The 22,565-nt window shown below is 40.3% G+C and overlaps 1 protein-coding gene across 1 annotated transcript in view; it reads right to left on the minus strand.

The window, feature by feature from the left end:
* Positions 1-22,565, minus strand: part of LOC128684616 (sodium-coupled monocarboxylate transporter 1-like) — a 99,797-nt gene that overhangs the window by 24,762 nt on the left and 52,470 nt on the right. Inside the window, exon 7 of the mRNA XM_070104547.1 lies at positions 21,628-21,768. Coding sequence (XP_069960648.1) covers positions 21,628-21,768 — 141 coding nt within the window. The remainder of the gene's footprint in view (positions 1-21,627; positions 21,769-22,565) is intronic.

Raw genomic sequence — 22,565 nt, forward strand, 5'->3', positions numbered from 1 at the left:
GTTAGGTTAGGATAAGTTAGGTAAGGTTAGGTTAGGTTAGGTTAGGCTAGGTTAGGATAAGTTAGGTTAGGTTAGGTTAGGTTAGGTTAGGTTAGGTTAGGTTAGGTTAGGTTAGGTTAGGTTAGGATAAGTTAGGTTAGGTTAGGCTAGGTTAGGGATGTGTGTGTGTGTGTGTCTGTGTGTGTGTGTGGGATGTGGAATGTGGGTGTTGTGGGATGTGGGTGTTGTTGTCGAACTAGAGATACCGAAAAGACGTTATAAGTGGGTTGTTTTTGTGACTTTTTCTGATGTAGTGTGCCCCCTTATTAACTTTAATGAACTAAAAGGGTTAAAACGAGAAAAAAATGGGAGGTGTGGGTGTTGTGACTTTCTGATGAAATTAGATAAAACGAGAAAAAATTGTGGGTGTTGTGGGTTGTGGGTGTTGTGGGATGTGGGTGTTGATCTTAGTTTATGGTGATTTTGGTGGTGTTTTGAGTGTATTCAGTGGTGTTTTAGTAATCAGTGGTGTATTTGGGAGTACTCAAATGGTGTTTTTGGAAGTGTTTCAGTGTTGTTTGGAAATGTTCAAAGGTGTTCAAAGGTGTTTTGAGTGTGTTCAAATGTTGTTTTTTTGAAGGTGATCAAGGGTGTTCAAGGGTGTTTTGAAGGTGTTCAAAGGTGTTTTGAGGTTATTCAAAGGTGTTTTGAGTGTGTTCAAATGATTATGAGAGTGTTTTGAAGGTGTTCAAAGGTGTTTTGAAGGTGTTCAAAGGTGTTTTGAAGGTGTTGAAGGGTGTTTTGAGTGTGTTCAAGGGTGTTTGAAGGTGTTGAAGGGTGTTTTGATTGAATTCAGCGGTGTTTTAGTAGTAATCAGTGGTGTAATTGGGAGTACTCAAATAGTGTTTTGGAAATGTTCAAAGGTGTTTTGAAGGTGTTGAAGGGTGTTTTGATTGAATTCAGCGGTGTTTTAGTAGTATTCAGTGGAGTAATTGGGAGTACTCAAATTGTGTTTTTTTGGAAGTGTTTCAGTGTTGATTGGAAATGTTCAAGGGTGTTTTGAAGGTGTTCAAAGGTGTTTTGAGGTTATTCAAAGGTGTTTTGAGTGTGTTCAAATGATTATGAGAGTGTTTTGAAGGTGTTCAAAGGTGTTTTGAAGGTGTTCAAAGGTGTTTTGAAGGTGTTGAAGGGTGTTTTGATTGAATTCAGCGGTGTTTTAGTAGTATTCAGTGGTGTAATTGGGAGTACTCAAATTGTGTTTTTTTGGAAGTGTTTCAGTGTTGATTGGAAATGTTCAAAGGTGTTTTTGAAGGTGTTCAAGAGTGTTTTGAAGGTGTTCAAGGGTGTTTGAAGGTGTTGAAGGGTGTTTTGATTGAATTCAGCGGTGTTTTAGTAGTATTCAGTGGTGTAATTGGGAGTACTCAAATTGTGTTTTTTTGGAAGTGTTTCAGTGTTGATTGGAAATGTTCAAAGGTGTTTTTGAAGGTGTTCAAGAGTGTTTTGAAGGTGTTCAAGGGTGTTTGAAGGTGTTGAAGGGTGTTTTGATTGAATTCAGCGGTGTTTTAGTAGTAATCAGTGGTGTAATTGGGAGTACTCAAATAGTGTTTTTGGAAATGTTCAAAGGTGTTTTTGAAGGTGTTGAAGGGTGTTTTGAGTGTGTTCAAGGGTGTTTGAAGGTGTTGAAGGGTGTTTTGATTGAATTCAGCGGTGTTTTAGTAGTAATCAGTGGTGTAATTGGGAGTACTCAAATAGTGTTTTGGAAATGTTCAAAGGTGTTTTTGAAGGTGTTCAAGAGTGTTTTGAAGGTGTTCAAGGGTGTTTGAAGGTGTTGAAGGGTGTTTTGATTGAATTCAGCGGTGTTTTAGTAGTAATCAGTGGTGTAATTGGGAGTACTCAAATAGTGTTTTTGGAAATGTTCAAAGGTGTTCAAAGGTGTTTTGAAGGTGTTGAAGGGTGTTTTGATTGAATTCAGCGGTGTTTTAGTAGTATTCAGTGGTGTAATTGGGAGTACTCAAATTGTGTTTTTTGGAAGTGTTTCATGGTGATTTTGGTGGTGTTTTGAGTGTATTCAGTGGTGTTTTAGTATTCAGTGGTGTATTTGGGAGTACTCAAATGGTGCTTTTGGAAGTGTTTCAGTGTTGTTTGGAAATGTTCAAAGGTGTTCAAAGGTGTTTTGAGTGTGTTCAAATGTTGTTTTTTTTGAAGGTGATCAAGGGTGTTCAAGGGTGTTTTGAAGGTGTTCAAAGGTGTTTTGAGGTTATTCAAAGGTGTTTTGAAGGTGTTCAAGGGTGTTTATGTGAGTATTCAAAAGGTGTTTTTTGAAGGTGTACAAATGATTATGAGAGTACTTATGAAGGTGTTCAAATGATGTGCAAAAGTACTTATGAAGGTGTTCTGGGAGTATTCAGAGGTGATTTTGGGGGTGTTCGAATGATGTTTTGGAGTATTTCAGTGTTGTTTGGAAATGTATAAAGGTATTTTTGTGAGTATTCAAATGATTTAAGAGAGTGTTTTGAAGGTGTTCAAAGTAAAAGTGCGTATTAACTTCGTAATATGTAAAATTGTGACTAGTGAATTTATCGAAAAGTGGTTATAAGTGTTGTGGTGACTTTCTGATGTACTGTGTCCCCTTATTAACTTTAATGAACTAAAAGGGTTAAAACGAGAAAAATTGGGGGTTATGAGTGAAAATTGTGAGGTGTTGGTTGGAGTGTGAGGGTTCGGGAGGGTGGGGAGGAGGTTACTTCGTGAGGGAGTGACCTGAGATGAAATAGTTAAAAAATGTCTAGACTTGTGTTGTAAAGAAATTGTGGGTATTAACGAAAAAATGTGCCTTTCTGATGTACTGTGTCCCCTTATTAACTTGAATGAACTAAAAGGATCGACAAGATTCAGCCTGTGTGCGCGTGATGTCACTGCTATGTCCCCTTATTAATTAAAAGGGTATACAAGATTCAACCTGTGTGCGCGTGACGTCACTGACCGCCGAGTAAACACCCTTCATTAGACCTGTAGTAAGCATGCCCCCATAGGAGGAGTCTATTTTGAATGCTTATACCCAGAGGGGGGATTCCAAAAACTTGATCCGAGGAATTGGAGAATTTCGAAAACCCCATAGGGGGAATCCAAAAAAACTTGATCCAAGGAGAATTTCGAAAACCCCATAGGGGGGATCCAAAAAACTTGATCCGAGGAGATGGAGTCATGGTATTGTCGAGAAAATTTGATCCGAGGAGATGGAGAATTTCGAAAACCCCATAGGGGGGATCCAAAAAACTTGATCCGAGGAGATGGAGTCATGGTATTGTCGAGAAAATTTGGGGTGAAAGGAGGGGTACCCAAAAATTTGATCCAAGGAATTGGAGAATTTCGAAAACCCCATAGGGGGGAATCCAAAAAACTTGATCCAAGGAGATGGAGACTTTCGAAACCCCCATAGGGGGATCCAAAAAATTTGATCTGAGGAGATGGAGTCTTGGTATTATCGAGAAAATTTGATCCGAGGAGATGGAGAATTTCGAAAACCCCATAGGGGAGAATCCAAAAACCTTGATCCAAGGAGATGGAGAATTTCGAAAACCCCATAGGGGGGATCCAAAAACTTGATCCGAGGAGATGGAGAATTTCGAAAACCCCATAGGGGGGGAATCCAAAAACTTGTATTATCGAGAAATTTTTTGGGTTGGGGGATCCGAGGAAGTGGAGACTTTGATATTGAGAAATTTTTGGGGGATGGGGGGTGAAAGTGGGAGGGGGAACCTCAAAAATTTGATCCGAGGAGATGGAGAGCACAAGAAAATGAAATTCAAAAAAAATTCGAAAAAAATCGGAAAAAAATTCGAGGCGCGGGGGCGATCCGGACGACGCTGCAGAAGGCGCAGCAGAAGGCGCGGGCGGGGGTCGCGAAGGGCGCGGGCGGGCGCGCGGGCGGGGCGCGCAGGCGGGGCGCGCGGCGGGGGGTCGCGAAGGGGGGGTCGTGGGCGGGGGTATTGGTTGGGGGGGTCAAGGGTGAGGTAGTCTCGAGGGCGAGGTCATGGTCAAAACCGGAAGTAACACCTAGGTGTGAAAAGGTGACCCTCCAGCTGCTGGTCCTAGACCGGAAGGGATGTCTCTGTAGAAGGCCTAAACCGGAAGGGATGCCCCAGTGGAAGGCCCTAAACCGGAAGGGATGCTCCAGAAGAAAACTTGACTACTTATATATATATATATATATATATATATATATATATATATATATATATATATATATATATATATATATATATATATATATATATGACATCTCTGTTTTACTTACCGTTTGTTCGATCACTGACCAGTGAGTTCATTTTGTACTAACATTGACTGTACTAACAGTTTCGGCTCTTGCTTTTTATTTGTATTCAGGTGTTTTCAGGTGACGTGCTTGTGGTTGAAGATGATCTAGCTCATCCATGTAAGTCTTATACTTAAATCTCTGTATGGAATCTGTCTTCAGCACTACTTCATCCAGGCCATTATTTTCTTGACTATCTAGAAACTGAAGATATATTTACTGATATTCCTGTGACTCATCTGTATCTTTAGCTTCCAACTGAGCCCTCGTGTACCAATTTCTCGCCTCTCAGAGAATCTATCACTATTCACCTTATCAATTCTTATTCTATGCGCCGGTAAAATGTTTTCTCTCTTTCTTCATAGTTCAGTTTTCTTTGCTTGTAAAGTTACATTTTCTAAAGTTTTATGACGTCTTACCATAGACGGGTTTCATGCTGGTGCTGCGTACTCAAACATGTGTCTGATACACTCCATATGTAGGAATACAAACTTTTAACTCTAGAATCAAAGTAATGCTCCTGGTTCCCGACTTGTGTTTTTTTTTTTCCAACAAGTCGGCCGTCTCCCACCTAGGCAGCAGTCGAGTCCTAGCTCCTGGCCCCGCCTCTTCACTGGTCGCTCTGCTTCCTGTCTGTGAGATATGACTCGATCCACGAGAGCTCCCTTCCCCCAATGCCATGAGCTACCACTTTCTTTAACAGTCTATGGTGCGGAACTCTATCAAAAGCCTTACTAAAATCTAAGTAAATAATATAAAATTCTTTATCGTGGTCAACAGCCTCAAAAGCTTTACTGAAGAAAGTTAATAAATTAGTTAGACAAGACCGGCCTCTTGTGAATCCATGCTGAGTATCATTAATCAAGCTATTTATTTATTTATTTATTTATTTATTTAAAAATTTGAGCACACACACAGAGGTACAACAAATACAGGTAAGAGCAGTATGCCAAAGCCACTTATACTATGCATAGCATTACGGGCTGGCTTAAAATTAACTTAAGATTAACTAAGCAATGATGAAATCAGTGATAAAACATTAATGTAAACAGATTACTATAAAGCACAAGTGAGTATTACAAAGACAGGTCATATGGTTGTATGCATTGTTGTACATTCAGTAGAATGGAGTATTCTGTTAGGTAGTGTATTTAAAAAATAATTAAGTTAAATTGGGTTTTAGGTTTAACATTTATGTGATATAATTGTGAGAAACATTTAAGATATACAATTTATAAGGTTCAGTTATTCAGTATTTATTTGGTTTTGGGTGAGTAAGTGATCTTTGAGAAGAGACTTGAATTTATAAACAGGTAGTGTTTCTTTTATATTTACAGGTAATGAATTCCAGATTATAGGGCCTTTTATGTGCATTGAGTTTTTACATAGTGTGAGATGGACACGAGGAACATCAAAGAGTGATCTGTGCCTTGTGTTATGGTCATGTGTTCTGTTGAGGTTGGCAAGGAGATGTTTGAGGGGAGGGTTAATATCAGAGTTAAGTGTTCTATGTATGTAATAGGTGCAGTAGTAAGTATGGATGTTTTGTATGGTGAGGAGGTTTAGTGTATTGAATATTGGTGGAGTGTGCTGCCTATAGTGAGAATTTGTTATCATTCTAACTGCAGCCTTTTGTTGGGTAATTAGTGGTCTGAGATGGTTACTTGTTGTTGAGCCCCATGCACAAATTCCATAGGTGAGATAGGGGTAAATAAGAGAGTGATATAGGGCCAGGAGGGCTGACTGTGGAGCATAGTACCGTATCTTCGATAGTATGCCTACAGTCTTGGAAATTTTCTTAGAAATTTGTTGTATATGTGTATGAAATTTGAGTCTATTATCAAGGTGGATTCCTAAGAATTTTCCCTCTGTTAGCTTTGTGATAGGTGATCCGTTTATCATTATGTTAAGAGGGACATCTGTAGCTCTGTTACCAAACTGAATGAAGTAGGTTTTGTCAATGTTTAGTGTAAGTTTGTTAGTTCTCATCCGGGTAGATATTTTCTGTAATTCGGTATTTACAGTATTGGCTAGCGTGACTGGGCTCGGGTGGGAGAAGACGTATGAAGTGTCATCTGCAAATAGTGTGGGTCTGAGTAATTGCGAAGCATTTGGTAGGTCATTTATGTATAGGAGAAAGAGAAGAGGGCCAAGGACACTTCCCTGTGGGACACCAACTGTAATTGGTTGTGCAGAGGAGTTTGCCCCATTTGCATACACACATTGGCTTCTGTTGCTGAGGTATGACTTGAGGTAGTTGAGGGAGTGCCCTCTTATACCATAGTGTGACAATTTTACGTGGAGCAAGTCATGGTCAACTGTATCAAAAGCTTTACGTAAGTCAATGAAGATCCCCAGTGGGACTTCTTTTTTCTCTATTGCAGTGTATATATGTTCTAGCATGTGTATAATAGCATCATTAGTATTTTTATTAGGCCTGAATCCAAATTGGCAGGGGTTGAGTATGTTTTGGGTGATAAGGTAGGAGTAGATTCGTTTATGAATTAATTTTTCGAAGATTTTTGAGAGAGGGTGTAAGTTGGATATTGGCCTATAGTTATTCAACTCTGGTCTCCTCCTTTGTGGATCGGGGTGACCCTTGCTATTTTGAGTACTGTAGGGAAGGTGGAGGATTCAATGGATTTGTTAAAGAGTGTTGCAATGATTGGTGATAGCACTTGTGACACTTTTTTGTATATAAAGGGTGGTAAGGTATTTAAATCTCCTGCCTTGTTTTTTAGTGTGTTGATAATAAGGGAGACTTCGTATGGGTTAGTCGGAGCTAGGAACAGTGTGTTCGGGTAGTTGCCGGTGAGGTAGTCATTTGGTGGGGTATCTGAGCTTGGGATTTTATTGGCAAGGTTTTGTCCTATAGTGGAGAAGAAATCATTGAGTCTGTTTGCTGTTTCTGTTGGTGGGAGTTGGGGTTCATCTGATTTTGCTAATTTTATTTCGCTATTTCGTGATATCTTTTTTGTTCCCAGAATTTCTGATAGGGTTTTCCAGGTCTTTTTTATATCACCTCGTAAGTTGGATAATCTGTTCTCATAATACAATTTTTTTGCCCTTCTTATCAGGCTGGTTAGGATTGACGAGTAACGTTTTGTTTGGTCTCTGGTTATGTGACCCATTCTGTACTGTTTTTCATATTGGTGTTTTGTATTTATGGATTTGAGAATGCTGGGTGTTAGCCAGGGACTGTTCAGTCTCTTAGCTGTCATCTGTTTAGTTTTTTTAGGGCAGTGCTTGTTATAGAGGTATTGGGTCTTTTTTAGAAAATTATTAATACATTCGTCAATATCTGTATAGATTTCTAGCTCAGTGTGCCAGTCAATGTTTGCTACTGCTGTAGTGAAGTTATTAATGGCTGCCTCATTGTGAAGTCTGAAGGTGACTTTAGTAGTGTCTTGGGATAATTTACCAAGAGTTGTTATGAGGAAAGTCGGGTAGTGGTCTGTGGTATTATCTGTAATTATGCCTGATTTTAAAGGGGATATGGTGTTGGTCCAGATGTGGTCAAGTAGGGAAACACTAGTCTCTGTAACTCTTGTAGGTTTTGTTACTGTTGGTAGCAACATACAGTTACTCATTGTGTTTGTGAATTCAGTAACGTGTGGGTCCTGGTCTTGCAGGAGATTTATATTGAAGTCACCTGAGAGTAGTAAGTGATCTTTGTTCATGCGTGCATCAGTTATCATACTTCCTAGGTTTTGACTAAATTGGCTAATGTTTGACTGTGGAACTCTGTAGATGTTTATCAATGTGAGAGGTTTTTGTAGGTATTTGGATTTGAATTTGGCTATTATATATTCCCCATATTCATCCCTTGTGCAAGTATTAGTGATACATTCTAGTTGGTCTGAGTAGTATATGGCTGTGCCACCCCCTTGTTGGTCTGGCCTACAGTTGTGTATGGCTGTGTAACCAGGAATGGCATAGACATCTGTACTATCAGGCTTTAGCCAGGTTTCAGTTAGTGTAATGATGGACATATTGGCATGTAAGGAATTTAGTAATGCTATGAGGTCATCGTAATGCTTGCTTAAAGATCTGATATTGTAGTTAAAGATAGTTATGTTGTTGTTGGCACTGAGAAGTGCCTTTGATTGTTCTGCAGTGTAGTAATTACAGTAACTGTTTGATTCATTTAAGTCATTAAATAAGAGATTGGTATCAGGATCAATGCTTGTAATCATAAGATTTGTAGTGAATCTATAGTTAGAATTAAGTATAAAACAAAGTAAATAGTCTTAAGCTAAAAAATAGCACCTGAATTATTTAACAAATGTAAAATAATGAGCTAAGGTAGTTTTTTTTTTTTTTTTTTTTTTTTTTTAAGCTAAAATAAAGGAGACAATATAAAAGGGATTAATACAAATATAGTGATGATCAAATAATGGAGCTTGGGAATATGATAGTAGGTAGTACTATAAAGGTAATTATTTAAAGTTAGAATTATAGTATAAAATAATAATATAAAAGGGACTAATATAAGTTGTGGTGAACAATAAAGTGGTAATCAAATAATGAGCTTTGGAATATAATGGCAAAATTGTGAACTTGTTCTACTTTAGCACCTGAGAATAGCACCTTGATTATTTTAACAATTGTGAATATATAAACTAGGGTAGTTATATAAAGCTAAAATAAAGGAGAAAATATATAAGGGACTAAAATTAAGTAATGGTAAACAAAGTTAAATGGACAGGTGGTCACTATGAAATAATATTGGTTTAGGAGTAAGATCTGATTTGTAATATTAAATAAATTGAGCAGTTTATTGCACAATAAAAGTAAAAAAAATGAGGTAGTTGGTACTAGCTAGCAAAAGATAGTTTTGGTACTTGCAAAAAAGTAATTGGAATATACACTAATTGCATACACAATGAAAAGTGACTAAAAAAACAAGTAGTGATAAACAAAATTAAATGGACAGGTAAGAATAATGAATATTATTAATTTGGAGTAAGATTTGACTTGTAGTTTAAAATTATGAGCAATTAATAGCAGTAAGAAAGAAGTATAGAGTATTGGAGGTAGTTGGCATTAGCTAGTGATGAAAAATAATAAAAATAATTATGCACAATATAATAGTAACGTACACTATATGCACCACACGTATATATGTATTAAGGGCACTTATCTAATCTGTTACAGAAATGTCAGCTTTTCTAAGGAAGGTAGAGAAATCGTGTTCATTTGAGATGGTATATTGTTGTCCTGTTGATGTTTCCCTTACTAGTATTTTCCCATCTCGCGTAAAACACTGGTGTATTTTGTTTTCCTGTTTAAGTTTTCTCAGCCTGAACAGAAGGTTTTGACGTTTTTTTGTTAGACACTCATTTATGTACACTCTATTTTTCATTGTAATTGCTGATTTAATTAGGTCCTTTCTTTTATCGTATGAATGAAGTCGGATCATTATACTGTGTTTACTTCCTGGTTTTCCTAACAAACGTGTTTCTTTGATTTCATTGTTTTGGACGATGACTTGTACGTGGTTCTGTATTATCCTGATAGCAGTTTCTTTGCACTGTGCTTGTGTTATGTCACTAGGAATGTGTGGACTGTTTATTATAACTGCATCAGACAACTTATCTTGTTCAGTTTTGTCGTCTTGGAAATCAAGGTATTCATTTAGTCGAGTGTGCATGTTCTGATTCCAGTCCTTGATTGCTTCTTCAACCTTCATATTTATTGTTGTTATTTGCTCAGTGTGACAGGCTATAGCTGCTTTTAGAGTATTTTCTGTGTCAACACTTCCCGATGTAATCTTCTCTTCAAGGTTTTGGATCTTATTCTCGAGGTTGATTATCTTGGATTCTCGTCGCTCGAGTGTTGCTTTGATATCTTTGATTTCATTTTCTAGAGCAACGATGTAGTCCTTGATATTGTCAGGAATAATCATACCTGAGTTATCATGGGTGAATCCTTTGAAGGGAGTGGAGTTGGAGGGGGAGTCAGCCATGTTTGTTGTTGTTGTTGTTGTTCCTTGGGTGGCGGCGGTGAGGGGGGTTGATGATACACCGGCGTCCTGCTGGGTAGACAAGTTGAGTTCTAGGGTCCTTGCTGTTATTCTTTTATTACTGGTGTTGTTTCTTCTGCGATATCCTTTCATAGTATCACTGAAGTAGATACTGTGTAGCAATGGAGGAGAAGGCTTGTTTTCTCGGAGCTTGGGTTAAGTGATTGTCTGGCAGCGGAGGCAGTGTTTGGGTTAGCAGGGCTGTCTTCCTTAGATCTTCTAATTTTGTCAAGATTTGGGTTACATTCTTAGTATTCTTGGGTCATGTTGTGGTCTACGTGGGTTCATGTAGTTGAACTTTCACTTAGGCCATCACAAGTTTTGATGAGCGATGTTTTTTTGAGAAAGAAGAGCTGGTAGGATACTGTTGCTGCCGCTGCCGCTGCAGTTTTGATGAGATGGCTTCTTATAATCTCAGCTATAATTGACTCTAGTAATTTGCCTACAATTGAGGTCAGTCTTATTGGGCGGTAATTTGACGGTAACAACTTGTCCCCTGTTTTAAAAATAGGAATTACATTAGCCATCTTCCACATATTGGACACTACACCTGTTTGAAGAGATAAATTAAAAATATTAGTTAATGGTTCACAGAGTTCCATTTTGAATTCCTTAAGAACCCTTGAAAAAACCTCATCAGGACCCGGTGACTTATTTTGCTTCAGTCGGTCTATCTGCTTCACAACCATTTCACTAGTGACTGTGATGTTACATAATTTATCTTCTTCTGGCCCACTATAAAAATTAATTACTGGAATATTATTAGTGTCTTCCTGTGTAAAAACCGAGAGAAAATAATTATTTAAAATCGAGCACATTTCATTCTCTTTGTCAGTAAGATGCCCATAGTTATTTTTAAGGGGACCTGTCTTATCTCTAATTTTTGTTCTATATACCTGGAAAAAACTTTTTGGGTTAGTTTTAGAATCCCTAGCAACTTTAATTTCATAGTCCCTTTTAGCTTTTCTTATCCCCTTTTTAATGTCCCTCTTAATGTCAATATACTGATTCATAAGATGACCCTCACCTCTTTTGATACGCCTATAAATTCCTTTCTTATGCCCTAGTAGATATTTCAGCCTATTATTCATACATTTTGGGTCATTTCTATTTGATCTAATTTCTTTATACGGGATAAACGTTCTTTGAGCAGCATGTACAGTGTTCAGAAAACTGTCATATTGATAGCTCTCTTCGTTACCCCAATCAACAGATGATAAGTGTTCTCTAAGCCCATCGTAATCTGCTAAGCGAAAATCTGGGACTGTTACTAAGTTATCCCTACTATCATACTTCCATTAAATGCTAAATGTAATTGATTTGTGGTCGCTAGCACCCAGTTCCTCTGAAATTTCTAAATTATTAACAAGGGATTCATTGTTTGCCAGAACTAAGTCAAGCAGGTTATTACCCCTTGTAGGTTCTGTCACAAACTGCTTAAAAAAACAATCCTGAACTACTTCTAAGAAGTCGTATGATTCTAAATTCCCAGTCAAGAAATTCCAATCAATATGACTAAAGCTAAAGTCTCCTAGAATTACTACATTATCGTGCCTTGTGGCCCAAACAATTTCCTCCCATAGTAGTCTCCCCTGGTCCCTATCTAAGTTTGGGGGACGGTATATCACACCTAAAATAAATTTTTCATGCCCCTCTGAAAATTCTATCCAAACAGACTCTGTATGTGTTACTTCAGACTTAATACTCGTTTTTATGCAACAGTTCAAGCGATCTCATGTATTTATCCAACCTAAATTTGAAACTACCCAAAGTCCCAGCCTCAATAACCCAACTAGGTAGACTGTTCCACTCATCAACTACCCTATTTCCAAACCAATACTTTCATATGTCCTTTCTAAATCTAAAATTGTCTAATTTAAATCCATTACTACGGGTTCTCTCTTGGAGAGATATCCTCAAGACCTTATTAATACCCCTTTATTAATACCCATCTTCCACTTATACACTTCGATCATGTCTCCCCTCATTCTTCGTCTAACAAGTGAATGTAATTTAAGAGCCTTCAATCTTTCTTCATAAGGAAGGTTTCTAATGCTATGTATTAATTTAGTCATTCTACGCTGAATGTTTCCTAACGAATTTATGTCCATTCTGTAATATGGAGACCAGAATTGAGCTGCATAATCTAGGTGAGGCCTTACTAATGATGTATAAAGCTGCAGTATGACCTCTGGACTTCTGTTGCTTACACTTCTTGATATAAATCCCAGTAATCTATTTGCTTTATTACGTACACTTAGGCATTGCTGTCTTGGTTTAAGGTTGCTGCTCACCATAACCCCAAGTCCTTTTCGCAATCTGTATGGTTAAGTTCTACATCATTTAACTTATAAGTGCTAGGGTTATGGACACTACCGAGCTTCAGAACCTTGCATTTATCTACACTGAACTGCATCTGCCACTTTTCTGACCAAGAATAGAGTTTGTTTAAATCCTCCTGAAGTTCCCTAACATCTACGTTTGAATCAATTATCCTACTTATCTAAATCTAAATTTATCCAACTGAAATCCATTATTTCTGGTTCTTACCTGGTTCGACACCCTCAGTACTTTATTAAATTGGATAAATTTAGATTTAGAAAGGACATAGGTAAGTACTGGTTTTCTAACAGAGTTGTAGATGCGTGGAACATGTTCATGTCTTGACAGACCATGCACCACTGATACCTTTATTCCAGAATAAACAACCTACTGGAAGGTTAGCCAGATGGACCTTGACTATCCAAGAGTTCAGTCCTACCTTTGAACACTTACCTGGCAAGTCAAATGTAGTCGCAAATGCTTTATCGCGACATGTTAGTATAATAACTGCAGACCCTCCATTTACTGCCGAGGATGTAAAAAATGCCCAAAGAACAGATCCCATGTGATCTGGCGTGTTTCGATTCCTGCTCCAGGAAGATCTTATTCTGACTGTGAAGTCACCAGCACCCATTAGTGACTTTGTCATGAGTCAAGAATTACTGTATCGCACAGCCGAGTCGGATACTCCAAGCAGAAGAGTATACCAATTAGTAATTCCACAGTCACTAGTGAATGTAGCTCTACAGCCAGTTCACGATGCACCAGGTGTTGCACACCCTGGTATGGATCATTCTGTGAAACAAGCCAGAATGAAATACTTTTGGCCACGTATGGCAACTGACATTTCCGAGTATGTTAAGAAATGTAGTGTCTGTATGCAGCATAAAGGAAATGTCAATTTTCCTAATCCAATCCAGGTGTATCCAACTACTAGCGAACCGTGGGAAAGAGTTGCGCTAGATTTGTTAACCAATTTTAAATGTTCCCTCCAAGGCAACAAACATCTGTGTGTTATGGTAGACCATTTCACCAGACATTGTGAGTTAGCTCCTATTGCAGATAAGACTGCCGAGACAGTAGCTAAAGCGTTTAAAGAACGCATTATCTGCAGGCATACCACCCCTAAGTCCTTAGTAACAGATAATGGAGGTGAATTCTGCAACGAGATTCTTGAAAATTTGTGTACCTTGTACAAAATCTCTAAGTCAACCATTGTTCCCCATCATCCTGCGAGTAATGGTTTAGCAGAACGAACCAATAAGAAAGTACTAGATGTTTTGAGAGCCACTATCAACCCCAATAGTGAAACCTGGGATGAAGTTATACCAGATGTTCGATGTGCCATAAATTCTGCTTACAATGCTTCCATAGGTGACACTCCACATTATGCATTGTACGGTGTAGACAAGCATTTACCTTATGAGTTGTTATATTCCATCCCGAAACCCAACTATAATCTTGATGATTTCATAGCAACTCGTACCAGCATAGCTCAAAGTGTTTTTAGAAGAATCCATGAAACACTTCATATATCAACAGCAGAATTTACTAGAGTAACTAATAGCCGTGCTAAGCCGACCAAAGTTAAAGTGGGTTCGAGGGTAATGCTGACTAATTTCAATAAAACATCCGCAATGCCTAAGCTCGATCAAAAGTTTGTTGGCCCTTATCGAGTAGTTGAACATATCAATGGCAATAAGTATAAGGTTAGAGAAATTAGTACTGGTCAGTATAAGGAATCGCATTTAGATCATATGAAATTAGTATGCGATGTCAAGGATGATATTTCTACTCAGACTAATGTGTCAGTCGCTGACAGTCCTCTTGACTCTGCACCCTCTACCTCTAATACTCAGCCAGATAATCAACCCGAATGACGTTATTCTTTGTGTACTCGACAAGTAATGAGAAACCCACAAGTATCTTTTGTAGATATTTGTTCATATCGCCCTCAGTCGAGGCATGTGTTAGCCATTGCAGAAGAATTCGATCCACCCAAAGATGATTACCATTCTGCATATGTAAATCTTACCCTTGCAGAGTTGGGTTTAAATGTACATAGCCTGTATAATTAGATGTTCAAGATGAATAAAGTTGTCAATTGTGTTTTTATTAGCTGATCAGTTTTTTTTTTCCCAAAAAAATTTTTGTGTTCACGTTCCCTCCGAATTCTGAGAATTTAGCAGTAATGATCTGAGTGTGCCAGATCTGCCTTTGATGTTAATTTACTTTCACCTTTGTAAATATATATTTATTCTTCCTCAGAATCCGTAGAGTGCATAAATACAGATCGATCGATCAATTCCATCCTTTATTATAATGTGACCTGTACTTATAATTTGTAATGCATTACGTTAACACCCATTATGATACCATCCATCAGTTCTAAGTTACATATGTCTTTGCTATTGTATAGAATCAGCCCAGAGCGACCTGCCTGTTCAGCCTATAGCATAGTATTGTATGTCGAGACGACATACATAACATGACCGAGCTGTCAGCATAGTTGCTGATCCCCTACATGTGTTGTATAGCTTATCTGAGTATCATAGTTAGTACCATCCATATGTTTTACATACACGACCCCTTTGCTAGCCCTAGTGACTAGTTTGTATGACGTCACGTGATGCCACATGAGTGCGTGAGATGCACTGCATCGGCCTCAGCTCCCCATTATCCAAGCAGGCGACAGGACAGGCAGTTTGGGCTCTCCCCCTTCATACTCTGCTAATATATGTGTTACCATCCAACAAGTGTGTTTAACTCAACCATCACATCTACGAACCCCCACTACATGCAATCTTTTGACTACCGCCCACAGGATGGGTATGGGGTGTATAATAAAGATATTAAACTAACTTCCTACATATTGTCAACTATTTTCTCACTGGCTATTAATATGCCATACATGGGGACTTCTATGTCTAGCCGATAATATTTCTATGATCTAAATTCTACTAATACCCTTTAACCTTTCCTCACGTTATCTTGTGTGCTTGTCACTGTATGGTACATTAAGAGCTACAGGTGTTATATAACCTACAAAACTGACTTGGTGTGAAGTTTTCGTACGTAGACACTGGACGGGCGTCACCAGTCCATCAACCCGCCTGGCATAATGAACAATCCTGTGATTTTGTGTAGCATTGTTGTTTAAGATTGTGTACAATGGACTCTACTAAATAATTATCGAGCTTGTATAACCCATAATTTGAGAGGTATACTGTATTCCTTTCATGTTTCAAGAGGGAAGATTCAATTATGTTTCTTTCCATGACAGAACTGTTTGGTGCTATAATCTGGGCAGCATCCCACCCCGGTGGGTGATTACATGCACTAACGTGGTTAAAGATAGTGTTCGACTCCTGCCCTGTCCTGACTATTTATGCTGGGCAATTCTGGTTTCCAGAAATTTACCTGTTTGACCAATATATGAGAGAGGACACAGAGTACATGGGACCTTGTAAACCCCCCCAACTTTGTTGGAGGGTGTGTTTTTAATCAGCCTTTGTTTCACTGTCCCCGTGTTTTTGAAAGCAAGGTTTATATTGATCGTTTTTAATGCCTCATGCAGGCAAGCCAGATTCTCATTGTATGGTAAAACTAGTACATTTTTCCTGGCCATCACTTCTTTAGGTTCAGTCCTGTAGAAAGTCTTTTTTGCTGACATTAGTGCCTTCTCGACAAAATCCTAAGGATATCTTAGTTTTGTGGCTATGTTGAATATCTTGCTGATTTCGTCATCTAGGTACTCTGGACTGCAGATGCGCAATGCTCTCAGTTTCGTGGTTGGAATAGTAGTGAATGTATGACGCCACATTGGTGGACTTCCTATAAACTGTGAATTTGAATTTCCTATCTACCCGATGAATTAAAACATCTAGGAACGGCAAAGTGTTACTTATTTCATGTTCTGTGGTGAACTTAATGGAAGGTACTTCCTAACATCTCTGCGATTCATCTGTGTCTTCAACTTCCAACTGTGTCCCCTTGTTGCTGTGTCTCATCTCTGGAACATCCTGTGTGTGTGTGTACTCACCTATTTGTACCCACCTATTTGTGGTTGCAGGGGTCAATCCCTAGCTCCTGGCCCCGCCTCTTCATCGGTTGCTACTGGGTCCTCTCTTCCCGCTCCATGAGCTTTATCATACCTCGTCTTAAAACTATGTATGGTTCCTGCCTCCACTACCTCACTTTCTAGGCTATTCCACTGCCTGACAACTCTATGACTGAAGAAATACTTCCCAATATCTCTCTGACTCATCTGTGTCTTCAACTTCCAATTGTGACCTCTTGTTTCTATGTCCCCTCCCTGGAACATCCTGTCTTTGTCCACCTTGTCTATTCCGCGCAGTATTTTATATGTCGTTATCATGTCTCCCCTGACCCTCTTGTCCTCTAGTGTCGTCAGGCCGATTTCCCTTAACCTTTCTTCATAAGACATTCCCCTTAGCTCTGGAACTAACCTTGTCGCAAACCTTTGCACTTTCTCTAGTTTCTTGACGTGCTTTATCAAGTGTGGGTTCCAAACAGGTGCTGCATACTCCAGTATGGGTCTGACGTACACGGTGTACAGTGTCTTGAACGATTCCTTATTAAGGTATCGGAACGCTGTTCTTAGGTTTGCCAGGCGCCCTGGTTGATGTGTGCTTCTGGAGACATGCTCGGTGTTATACTCACTCCAAGATCTTTCTCCTTGAGCGAGGTTTGCAGTCTTTGGCCACCTAGCCTATATTCTGTCTGCGGTCTTCTTTGCCCTTCCCCTATCTTCATGACTTTGCATTTGGCGGGATTTAATTCGAGAAGCCAGTTGCTGGACCAGGTGTCCAGTCTGTCCAGGTCTCTTTGAAGTTCTGCCCAGTCCTCATCTGATTTAATTCTCCTCATTAACTTCACATCGTCTGCAAACAGGGACACTTCTGAGTCTAACCCTTCCATCATGTTGTTCACATATATCAAAAATAGCACTGGTCCTAGGACCGACCCCTGTGGGACCCCGCTCGTCACAGGTGCCCATTGTGATACATCATTACGTACCATGACTCGTTGTTGCCTCCCTGTCAGGTATTCTCTGATCCATTGCAGTGCCCTTCATGTTATATGAGCCTGATCCTCTAGCTTCTGCACCAATCTCTTGTGAGGAACTGTGTCAAAGGCCTTCTTGCAGTCCAAGAAGATGCAATCAAACCACCCCTCTCTCTCGTGTCTTACTTCTATTACTTTATCATAAAACTCCAGAAGGTTTGTGACACAGGATTTGCCTTCCATGAATCCATGCTGGTTGGCATTTATACTCTTGCTCCGTTCCAGGTGCTCCACCACTCTCCTCCTGATAATCTTCTCCATAACTTTGCATACTATACATGTCAGTGACACTAGTCTATAGTTTAGTGCCTCTTTTCTGTCTCCCTTTTTAAAAATTGGAACTACATTTCCCGTCTTCCATACCTCAGGTAGTTGCCCAGTTTCCAGGGACGTGTTGAAGATTGTGGTAAGTGGCACACACAACATATCCGCTCCCTCTCTAAGGATCCATGGGGAGATGTTGTCCGGTCCCATTGCCTTTGAGGTATCAATGTCCCTTAGCAGTTTCTTCACCTCCTCCTCATCTGTATGTATGTCATCCAACACTTGTTGGTATATTCCTTGCTGGTGTCCCCATCTGGTCTGTCCCCCAAGAGGCCTTCCTGTCTCCACTGTAAATACTTCCTTAAATATCATGTTGAGCTCCTCACATACCTCTTGATCGTTTCTTGTGAGTTCTCCACCTTCTTTCCTCAGCCTTATCACCTGGTCTTTGACTGTTGCCTTCCTCCTAATGTGGCTATACAGCAGTTTCGGGTCAGACTTGACTTTCAATGCTATGTCATTTTTGTACTGTCGCTGGGCCTCCCTCCTTATCTGTGCATACTCGTTTCTGGCTCTTCTACTAATCTCCTTATTTTCCTGGGTCCTTTGCCTCCTGTACCTTTTCCATTCTCTGGTGCACTTAGTTTTTGCCTCCCTACACCTTCGCGTAAACCAAGGACTCGCTTTGGTCTTCCTATCATTTCTGTTTCCCTTGGGAACAAACCTTTCCTCTGTCTCCTTGCACTTTGTTGCTACATATTCCATCATCTCGTTTACTGATTTTCCTACCAGGTCTCTGTCCAACTGAACCTCCTGCAGGAAGTTCCTCATACCTGTGTAGTCCCTCCTTTTGTAGTTTGGCTTTTCCCATTCAGTTCCTGTTTCCTTCTCCACTTGTAACTCTACTATATAATCAAAAGTTAGAACCACGTGATCGCTAGCTCCAAGCGGCCTCTTGTAAGTGATGTCCTCAATGTCCAAACTGCTCAGGGTGAACACAAGATCCAGTCTTGCTGGCTCATCCTCCCCTCTCTCTCTGGTAGTGTCCCTGACATGTTGATGCATGAGGTTTTCAAGTACCACATCCATCATCTTGGCTCTCCATGTTTCAGGGTCCCCATGTGGCTCCAGGTTTTCCCAGTCGATCTCCCTGCGGTTGAAATCGCCCATTACCAATAACTTTGCTCTGCTCGAGTGAGCTCTTCTTGCCACCTCAGCCAGTGTGTCCACCATCGCCCTGCTGTTTTCTTCGTACTCCTCTCTTAGCCTCCTGCAGTTCTGTGGTGGGTTATACATCACTTTATGTTCTCCAGACTGAATTGTACCTACTATGTAGTCTCTTTCTCCAATCACGTTCATGCCTTCCATTTCCTCAAATCCCCATCGGTTTCTTATGAGCAGTGCAACTCCTCCCCCTCTACTCCTATCTTTTCTCAGGATCTGATATCCCAGTGGGAAGATTGCATCTGTTATTGTCTCAGCGAGTTTTGTTTCTGTGACTGCTATGATGTCTGTGGATTTCTCACTGATTCTTTCGTGCCACTCCTTATGTTTATTCGTTATTCCATCTGCCTTTGTGTACCAAACTTTCAGCTTCTTTTCTATCACTGTGGTCCTGCAAGAATATTGGGGTTGGGGGAGCGGGAGCCTTGGTGGGGGCCTATGGGGGGCTGTGGTGCAGGTGGGGTTTGTGATGATGGGGGTGGGGTCAGAATGCCCATAAGGGACAGCTGTTGAGATGAGGTTTGTGATGTGGGTGTTGCTGGAAGAGGGAGCAGTGAGTGGGTTGTGGTTTGGGTTGCTCAGTTGCGTTGGGATTGTCGTGGTTGGAGTCTTTCTGTGGGAGATTCTGCGGGGTGTGCTTGCTCTTCCTCCTGTGTCTGGGTCCTGCTCATCTTCATCATTGCCTCTCGTTCCTCCTTGCATCTCTGTGCCCTCTCTTTCAGCGTAGTCCTTTCTTCTTGTGTTCTGTCATGATCGAGGTTACTCTCTGGTACCCCTGTTTGTCCTTCAGTTGTGCTTTCTCTTGCAGAATCCTGGTTCGAACTGATCCTTCCTTGAAAATTACTTTGACAGGCCGTATCCTTCCACTCGCAAACCACCCAATTCTCCGAAAATTTGTCACCTGGGTCATATCGTCCTCACCTATTGATTTCATGATGCCTTCAATCATTTTTTCCTCCTCCTGTTTTATTTCTTGGAAGATGTCCCCCTTGGCTTCTTGGAGCCCGTAGATAAAAACTGACCTCTTCCTTTCCTCCTCCCACTGAGTCTCCATTTGCATCCTCTGAGGTGTTTTGTTTCCTTCCTTTGAAATGTTCTTGCCTTCAGTCCCTGTCCTATCTGAAACTTCTATTCTCAGGGAACTGTCTTTCATGATCAGCTGTTCCTTGCTACTGCAGTTGGCTGTTAGAGTCTTTGCATATAACATACCTTCATTGTCTTCAGACCTGTCATTTGATCTTAGTATGCTCCTCGTCTTTTCCCTGGTCCCACATGGGTCTGATAGGCCTTCGCATATAGCATATCTCCTTTGTTTCTTACCGTCCCCTTGTCTGTGCCTGACATAGAATTTACTGTTGTTGCATCTGAATTGTCATTTGTCCCTCTAATCCATTTTAGGTTTTTCAGTTTCTCTTCTAAGCACTGTATCCTAGTTTCTGCTGCTAAGACTTGTAGCTCCCACTTTCTGCACTCTTCAGCTATCCGCTCCTCCATTATCTTGTCAAGCTCTTCCAACTTCCTTCCCCACTCTTCCTCCCTTTTATGGAGCTCTAACTCCCAATCTTTCCTCCCTGGTTCATCCACCAGATTTCTGGTTTTCCGCCCTCTAGGGCCACCCATTTTTTTTATTACCACAGAAAGAAGCATATGTATTTTACCACAGAGAGAAGTTTATGTGTTTTCAGGGTGTGTGTGGGGGGAAGGGACAAGGCTAGAGGAGAGAGAAAATAAGAGGGGGAAGGCTAGAGGAGGAAGAGAGAGAGTAAGAGGGAGGAGAGTTAAAGGGTAGAAAGAGGGAGAAGGAGGAGGGAGGATGGGGGTGAAAGATAAGATTAGGGGGGAGAGAGAGAAACGAAAGGGGGAAAGAAAGGGTAGAGAGAGGGAGAGAGAAAGAGAGAGATAGATAGAGAGAGAGAGAGAGAGAGAGAGAGAGAGAGAGAGAGAGAGAGAGAGAGAGAGAGAGAGAGAGAGAGAGAGAGGAGGAGGAGGAGGGTGAGGGAAAAGGCTGAGAGAGAGAAATGCGAGGGAGAGGGAGAGAGAAAGAGGGAGGGGAGAGAAGGCTAACGAGGAGGGTGGGAGAGGGGGAGAGGTGGGGGAACGCGAGGGAGGGGGAGAGAGAATGATGGAAAGAGGGAGGGGAGAGAAGGCTGAAGAGGAGGGTGGGAGAGAGAGGGGGAGAGGTGGGGGAATGCGAGGGAGGGGGAGAGAGAAAGATAGAAAGAGGGAGGGGGAGAGAAGGCTGAAGAGGAGGGTGGGAGAGAGAGGGGGAGAGGTGGGGGAATGCAAGGGAGGGGGAGAGAGAAAGATAGAAAGAGGGAGGGGAGAGAAGGCTGTGTGTGTGTGTGTGTGTGTGTGGGTATGTGTGTTTGTGTGTGCATAAATTAACACTGGTAGTACAGCTAAAAATTACCTTTGCGCCATATGGAGTGTTGAAACAGAGGCTAGCCTTTGGTAATTATGTTGAAGGAAAGCAAGACTGGAGATAATTTGGTAGAAGCCGAACGTGACGGTCGACCAGAAAGTGTGACGCTCGTAGGGACTTGTGTTGAAGCTGTCGTCACAAACACATCATTCATTATTAACATAATTAATGAAGCTGCCATCACAAACACATTATTAATAATATGACTGTATATTAATTCACTTTTTTTCACTAAATACATGATGCCTAGGACTATTTTGATTATTTTCTCTTAGTGGCGACTCCAGAAGTTAGGTAAATGAATTATAAATTATTTAATATTAGGAAGGAAATAATGCATACATTTATTTAATAACAATGCATATTCTTTATATGAATAATAATTAGGTTTATATACATTGTTGTTATTCAGTCATCAACTAGCTGAGATGACTTGGATTAATTGATATTTGATGTAGATAAATACATTAATAGAAAGTTTAAGATATGAGGAACCAAGGCGTTATTATTAACAAAAAAATGTCCCCAGAAGATCAGACAAAGAGAATACTAAGGTCCTACAAAGATCTTACACATGCTACAGTAGTGTGAAAATTAACTGGAACAGGAATAAATTCTGTGATTATCTTAATGCAGATTGGGTTCTTTTCTTTTCAGATGAGTTTCCTACCAACTTTTGGGAACCATCCACCCTGCAACTCTCGTCAAATCATTATGAAGCTGTGTGTAGTCTGTGGTCAGTCAAACAAACGGGCTTCCACATGCATAAATTGTCATTTCTGTGGAAATTGGTGTCACGCCCCTTGTGCAGATATCCAAGAACTAGCTACAAGCAGTATTAAAACAGGGAAGTGTTTTTGGGTATGCCCAAATGAGATAAATCTGTGGACTAAAATCACAAGGGTATTAAAAGAGGTCAACATCAA

This window comes from Cherax quadricarinatus, chromosome 5 (genome assembly GCF_038502225.1).
Source record: "Cherax quadricarinatus isolate ZL_2023a chromosome 5, ASM3850222v1, whole genome shotgun sequence".
Taxonomy (NCBI): Eukaryota; Metazoa; Arthropoda; class Malacostraca; order Decapoda; family Parastacidae; genus Cherax; species Cherax quadricarinatus.